General features: G+C 43.7%; 1 protein-coding gene across 2 annotated transcripts in view; it reads right to left on the bottom strand.

The window, feature by feature from the left end:
* The window catches only part of fubp3 (far upstream element (FUSE) binding protein 3), a 53643-nt gene extending 48128 nt beyond the window's left edge, over positions 1-5515 (bottom strand). For both annotated transcript variants that reach the window (XM_034191900.1, XM_034191901.1), the window contains exon 1: positions 5356-5515. In XM_034191900.1, the coding sequence (XP_034047791.1) occupies positions 5356-5457 (102 nt within the window). In that variant the 5' untranslated portion in view covers positions 5458-5515. The remainder of the gene's footprint in view (positions 1-5355) is intronic.
* Between the last annotated feature and the right edge of the window lie 2538 nt (positions 5516-8053).

Raw genomic sequence — 8053 nt, 5'->3', positions numbered from 1 at the left:
TTACAGTGTCACAGACTTTCTCAAAGGCTGAGGCTATATAGACAATAATGTACACAGTGGCTTCCATACACGGCAATCAAGGACATAAAGTGCCGAACTGCTATGTACCAGACATTTTATATTGTACTGGCATGTGTACAAAAGTCAAGTCAGATGAATGTACTGACATCTTCAAGAGCTAGACTATTTTTCCACTTGTATTTGCTAACAGTTTTGTGACATTATACACTAGACCAGTGATTCTCAACCGGGGTGCCGCGGCACCCTAGGGTGCCGTGATCGATTGTCAGTGGTGCCGTGGGTATTTTTTCATATTCGCCATTATTTTCATATTCGCGATTACCGTGAATTATTATTTTATCCACAAAGCATAAAACGACTCAGAATCTGATGTCAAACGTGCTGCAGCCTCGCTCTCGTCTTAAGGCGGGACAATAACAAGGAGGCTGACGGCCGATTAAAACAGTGTCTTCTCCTTCAAAAGCCGCATCTAAAATGCAGAGCTGTCGGTGTGTGTGTCTGTGCCTATGTGTGCGCGCGCGCGCGGAGTTAACAGGCTGCAGACTGTGAGGGAGGGGGTGGGTGAGGGAGATTCCTGAATGCAGGCGCGACACGTTCAGTGCGCAGCGAGCGCGGAGCAGAGAGAGGATTTTAACCCGAGTGAACGTTAACAAACGGAAACGTGAAGCTGCCTTTACTTCTCTCTGAACTTTCTCTAAAGGTGTGATTCTGCCGTTACTGTCCTGTTCACACCATGTGCGCGTCGTATGCTGAATTTATGAGATCATGAGATGAAATAAACGGTCAAATAGCTTTAAAAACATATTTAAAAAATGAGAATATATGAATGAACTGAGCCACAAAAAAAAAAAAAAAAAAAAAAAAAAAAAAAAACAATGTTCAGACGCACAGATCACAAAAAGCAGGTGAGAACTCTGAACTTTAACAGCTGTTACTTTCCAAAGGTATTTATAAAGAAGGGGAAAAAAAGAAAAAAATAGACAATATATTTGTCAATCGCAATTATTTGTCTGACAATTAATCGTCTCCAGAAATTCCTAATCGTGACAGCCCTACTTGAGATCAGAGCGCAAAATGCTTGGGGATTTTCGAAATGCGGTGTTTTCTGTATCGATTTTCTATTGCAATAATTGGGTTTTGCGCAAAACCAGAGGTAATAGCATTATATTATTTTGGTTGGTGGTGTGCCGCAGGATTTTGTAAATATAAAAAGGGTGCCGCGGCTCAAAAAAGGTTGAAAATCACTGCACTAGACTGAATAATAAAAGAGGGCTGAACAACATGAAAAACTACCTTCAAATAATATTGATTATCAATTTATTTCAAAATATATCTTACAGAAATAATTTCCATTTAGGTAAATTATTAGTGATAAAGCCTAATACGAGGTCTGTTAGAAAAGTATCCAACCTTTTTATTTTTTTCAAAACTATATGGATTTGAATCATGTGCGCTTGCATCAGACAAGCTTGAACCTTGCATGCGTGAGTTTTTTCACGCCTGTTGGTTGCGTCATTCGCCTGTGGGCAGGCTTTGAGTGAGCACTGGTCCACCCCCCTCGTCGGATTTTTATTGTTTAGAAATGGCAGAGCGACTGCCGCTTTGTTCCATGAAAATTTTTTCAGAAACTCTGCCAGACAGCCAGATGGAAGCCATTTGGAAGATTCAGATGGCTTTCGGTGAAGATTCTATCGGTATCACACGGATTAAGGACCATTAAACCTGGATTAAAAACGGCCCACGGTGGCGGAGGGCGCACCGCGAGCGGCCATCGACAGGCTGGAACAAGCAGATCACTTCCAAATTTAAGGCTCTGTTGGTGCAGGACGTCGTGTGACTAGCAGAGAAGTTTCAGAAGAGGTCGGGATCAGCACTTTATCGGCACATTCCACTGTTAAAGGAGATTTTGTAATGAAAGACGTGCGGACGGATTCGCGCGTCGCGATGCAGCCGCTCATGGTGCGGGACAAACAACACCTCCGTGTTGGAAGTCTCACAGGACAAGTTGGAACATGCCCAGCTGTTAAACAATTTCTCGGATACTCACTCGACTGAAAAGCCACCGAAAGCCGTCTGAATCTTACGAGTGGTTTCCAACACGGAAGTGTTGTTTGTCCCGCGCCATGAGCAACTGCGTCGCGACGCGCGAATCCGTCCGCACGTCTTTCATTACAAAATCTCCTTTAACAGTGGAATGTGCCGATAAAGTGCTGATCCCGACCTCTTCTGAAACTTCTCTCCTAGTCACACGACGTGCTGCATCAACAGAGCCTTAAATTTGGAAGTGATCTGCTCGTTCCAGCCTGTCGATGGCCGCTCGGGGCGCGGTGCGCCCTCCGCCGCCGTGGGCCATTTTTAATCCAGTTTTAATGGTCCTTAATCCGTGTGATACCGATAGAATCTTCACCGAAAGCCATCTGAATCTTCCAAATGGTTTCCATCTGGCTGTCTGGCAGAGTTTCTGAAAAAATTTTCATGGAACAAAGCGGCAGTCGCTCTGCCATTCCTAAACAATAAAAAAACGACGAGGTGGGTGGACCAGTGCTCACTCAAAGCCTGCCCACAGGCGAATGACGCAACCGACAGGCGTGAAAAAACTCACATGCGCACAAAGGTTCAAGCTTGTCTGATGCAAGCGCACGATTCAAATCCATATCGTTTTTGAAAAAAATAAAAAGGTCGGATAGTTTTCTCACAGACCTCGTATATGTCAGTGAAGTGTGATGAGAACACTGCTGACTTTGCAAGGAAACAAGAATCATTATTACTGTACAGTACAAAGTGCATATTTCTGCCATTGTCATGTACTCAAAAACAACAGCATTCGAACTGGTGTGTGCCACAGATATGCATGTCGACAGTGGTGCTAGATCCTTCTCACAATCGCTATGATAAGACACTGGAAATTGAGCCAACCATGGCCCTGCTTCAGCAAGGAGGCTTGACAAGCTGATTATCATTCCGAGTTGCTTTACCTTGAGATGGGAAACAGTTTTCACTTCCAGAAGAGCTGATTTCAGTTAGTTTAATCAACTCAGAGTAAAAAAGCAGCATTAATGGAGCCATGATACTGGCATCCCCATGGTAAGCTAGCTCCATACATGCAATTTATCTTTCACTTGTTTGTCAATTGTTCCAACGGATTCAGATTGACTTATCTGCCTGGTGGATCCTCACGCCTCGACAGAACCCCTTGGAATTGTAAGAAAAATACTCTAATCTGAAGACTGGACCAAAAAGGATGTTAAAAGTATACTGAAACAATGCTAATCTTCACAGGATGTTCCAGATGAATAAATGAAAAGCAAAACAGGTGTATAAGAGGGAGAAGAGGGTTTACTCAAGAAAACCTGCTCCAGACCAGATTAGTTTCACAGACTAAATTACCACAGGAACTGACTGAGTTTAATATACCTCTCTTTCTGAAAGAGAAAACTTAAGACACCTTGTCATTTACATGATCCCCACACTACCGCACAATTCATTGTGCCAATGCATCCTGTTTGACGCAACATTATATAAAATAATCACTTCGTAGGTGGCCAAGTGGTTAATGCGCTTGGTTTCAGTGCAGAAGGTTCCGGGTTCAAATCCCACCCCTGCACATTTCTCCATGTAATGTGGAGTTGCGTCAGGAAGGGCATCCGGCGTAAAACTTGTGCCAATTCAACATGCAGATCCACCTTGGATTTGCTGTGGCGACCCAAAGTGCAAACAAGGGAGCAGCCAAAGGGACTTATTTTGTAGCCAGCTTTCGTATTTTCACAGCTATTTTACAGACACATTTGCTCTCAGAACTTGGCTGATAAAACTATTCTGTCATTGCTCCCAGAATCACAGAGAAATTATCTACAGCTACAGGTTGTCTCGTGTGCATCATGTGGTGGAGAACACATTTGGAATCTTGTCTCAAAGGTAATTATTTATAATATATATTGTAACAGATTGGTAAAACAATTGCATTTCTATTCCTTCTCATGAGTTAGACAACATATCTGTAACGTTATGTTTATTATAGACGTAACGTCTCATGATAGTCTAATTTCAGGTTCAGATGCCCTGCATGCAATGACACGCATCAACACGCATTGTTTTTGACTAGGTTGCACAATATTCACAACTAGTTCACACAAGTGGCATGAAATTAATGTGTGCCAGAAATCTTGGAACATTTCAAAATTTTCTTTTGTGTACTGGCGCACAGTTTACGACAAGATTGCCTGTTGGTGCAGACTGTGGAGATCAAATTCGTGCAAATGTCAAGGTGGCTTTCACTAAACTTGCTTTCTGAAACAAGTGTCTGTCATGTATGGAAGCCAAGTGCGTACACAACAATTGTTTATATAGCCACTTTTTTTTTTTCCAAAATCTTAACAAAAAAACCTTCAAGCATTCAGGAAGTCCTTGGACTGAGCATTGGTTTAATAGCTTTGTGAAGAGAGACTACATAAGTGCTTCTATCTCTTAAGCATAGCAGGATCCAAACTTATGCACACAGACAAGATCTTTTGCTTTTGTCGTTTTAGGAACTGATTATTCTGAGCACATTTGCCCCAGAAATATATCTTATGTGGAAGAATGGCTCTGCAACGTCCAAACAACGTGGTCAGTGTTTATTTTCCCAGCTATTTTACAGACAGCAATGTAAAACGAGGATTCTGTTCCACCAGACGTGTGACGAGGACTTACTTGAACACATGACACGGCCTAAAGCCGCATGTTACGTGTACTAGCATGCATGCTAACTAGACAACCCCAACTCATGGAACTTAAAACTAGTAGCCACATAAGCTACACGGGCAACGCCGAAATCTAACAATCTTCAGTGCAATTAGTTAACTGTGAAGGCTTTCAGAAACGCCCACGAAATTAAGAAGCAACAAGCTTGACGTGATCCTCCAAAAGTAGGAAACTATGTTTTGACAGCACACATCAGAGCTGACTTAGTTAATGTAGCTTCCTCTCTGGACTACTACTGGTCAAGCTGCAGGGGCTCCAAGTTAGCAAGCTAAGCTAACCAACTTCTGAAACTTGACAACAGGTTGCAGTGTGTCGATTTAAGGTGACCACTAAAGTTAAATAAACTTCGACACGACATGACACATTTGTGGCAACTGTCACACCTGCTTCAAACCGTGTTTCCGACAGGGTTTGAGTGTGTTGTTGAAGCACATTCTGTCCACTCTAAACTAATCTGGCTGCCACGGCTGTTAGCTTATTAGCTTGCTGGATGCATAAGGAGTGTTTGGAGAACTGTTCGGCTCTGGAGCCACACGGAAACACACCGTCCGTGACCCGAAAAAGACATTCGGATCCTCGTTGAAAACCATTTACCTGTCGGACCCGGCGTAAGGCATCTGCGAAGTCATCTTTCGTTCCGGGCTGAGCCACCGAGGCCTGTCCCTGAACCAGCTCCGCCATCATCATCATCATCATCTGCCTCGGCAGCTGAGAGCCACACTTAAAAAAAAAAAAAAAAAAAAAAAGACCCAGCACACGTGCCGTGCTACAGTTCCGCGAGCCACATGATCTCGCGACAACTCAAGATTTGTCAATACACAAGAATAATAATTATTCAGGGTCGTTTTAACGAGGTGCTCAGAGAACAAAACAAACAAACAAATAAAAAAAACCCTTTCTGAATTGATTATTTGCTTTTTCGTTTTTCTTTTTTATGATAACAGGGAACAGGACACCAGGACTCAAGTGAATGTGATATTATCAGGGGCGTACTCAGGTCTCTGTGAATGGGGGGGGGGGGGGGGGGGGAGACTTTTAGGGTTTCCCATTAATTTCCAAGACATTAGCAGCCCACCATAATCCAATTTGTCCCTCCACAGAGTCACATGGTACAGAAAATAAGTTACTCTGACGTAATAAAAACAACAACACCAAAAACACCACTAAAGTTGTGATTCAAGAAGTGTCACTTACTCTGTCAGTCAGCCCCGCCTCCAGCTCCACCCACTCCCTGCTGTATGAGCACATTCTCATGCAGACTTTCACACTGGAAATACGTGACGGCATTTACAGTCGTAAAATAAAACAAAAGACAAGGTTAACAATCGGTCAGTTCTGAAAAGTTATTAAAGAGAAGAGTCTTCAAATGCTTCTTAAAAGTCTCAGCACATTCCAGGGAATGCAGAGAAAGTGGCAGTTCATTCCAGAGACGAGGGGCTGTGGCTTTAAAAGATCTGTCACCTCGGGTTTTAAAGCAGGTCCTTGGAACCATCAGCAGGTTCTGGCCTGAAGACCTGAGACTACGGGCAGAGGTATAAGGCTGAATCAGATCTTTAATATATCCGGGAGCCTGATCATGAAGGGCTCGGAACATCAGGACCAAGATTTTGAAAATGAGTCTAGACTCAACTGGGAGCCAATGGAGAGACTTTAGGACAGGGGTAATATGAGCGCTCCTGTTTATACGAGTCAACAGCCTCGCAGCAGAGTTTTGGACGTACTGTAGCCGGTTAAGGTCTTTTCTATTAAGACAGGTAAACAGGCTGTTACAGTAGTCCAATCATGAGGAGATGAAGGCGTGGATGATTGTCTCCAGCTCATGACAAGATACCACCTGTCGCAGCTTAGCGATATTCCGCAAGTGAAAAAACAATTTCTAATTAATTTATTACAATGCTCAGAAAGAGACATTACTTCATCAAAGATAACTCCGAGATTCCGCAGACTTGTCTTAACTGATGAGCCCAAGTCACCCAGCTGCTGCTTGATGCCGGGAATGGCATCATCAGGGGCAACAATAAGTGTCTCATTTTTCTCAGAGTTCAATTGAAGGCTATTTCCATTCAGCCACTGCTTCACCTCACAACTTCAAGAGTTCAGTTTCCCAAGTTCCGTAGTTTTAAAAGAGCAGTATAGTTGTATGTCATCAGCATACAGATGATAGGACACATCACTGAAACACTGAATTATCTGCCCAAGGGGAAGAATATATAAAAGAAACAAGAGTGGCCCCAGCACCGAGCCTTGTGGTATGCCACACTGCAGGTGAGCTGACTCAGACCTAACATGGTTTACTGAAACGCTAAAACTCCTGTTTGTCAAACAGGAGGTAAACCATTTCAGCACAGAGCCCGACATCCCCACCAGATCTCGCAGCCTATTGACCATGATGGTGTGGTCGACCGTGTCAAAGGCAGAGGACAGGTCTAAGAGGACCATCACTACTGTGATGGTCCATTTACTCACAGGACGGCTTTCAGATGGCTTTCAGACGGCTTTCGGTGGCTTTTCAGTTGTCTGACTATCCGAGAAATTGTGAATGAGCTGGACATGCCAGGACATGTCCTGTGAGGCTTCATCACGGCGTTGCTTTACGCCATGCAGCTCCGTCCCGACGCGCGAATTTCTCCGCTCCTCTTTCCATGACAAAAACTCCTGTAACAGTGGAATGTGCCGTTCATTTCCAAAGTGAAGGCTTTGTTGATCCGGGACGTCGTCTGACTTCCACAGAAATTGCAGAAGACGTGGACATCAGCACTTTTTCGGCACATTGAGACAGACGTGCGGAGAAATTCACGCGTCAGGATGGAGCCGCATGGCGCAAAGCAACGCCGTGATCCACCTGCCTGTTATGTCGACCACGCCATTGCCTGATGTTTTTGATTTGTCTGCTTCTCTTGGACTGCTTCTCTGTGTACCAAACCCTGCTGAACCTTTCAGTGAATGCCTCATTGAACCAGAGCTACATTGTCGAGTCCTGCATTTGTCTCCAACCCTCTTGGTCCGACAGTCTTGATATAAACACAAATGTAACATAATTCTCTGGTCACAAGGCCAGAGCCCTGGGTTTTAGCCTTCTGGTTAGAGAGTCCGACTCCCATGCTGAAGATCGTGAGTTCGCATCCAGAGGGAAACGAATGGGTGGAGTCGTAACAACACAATGCAGAGTGCAGCCGCTACAATAACACCAGTGTAAACAATTTTTTAAGTTTTACAGTGCAATACTTATGCGTACACATATATACAGAGCATATTAACTGATTCAATCAACTCAAAAATATTTATACAGATA

This window comes from Thalassophryne amazonica, chromosome 17, assembly GCF_902500255.1.
Source record: "Thalassophryne amazonica chromosome 17, fThaAma1.1, whole genome shotgun sequence".
Taxonomy (NCBI): Eukaryota; Metazoa; Chordata; class Actinopteri; order Batrachoidiformes; family Batrachoididae; genus Thalassophryne; species Thalassophryne amazonica.
This window is presented reverse-complemented; position numbering and strand designations above follow the sequence as displayed.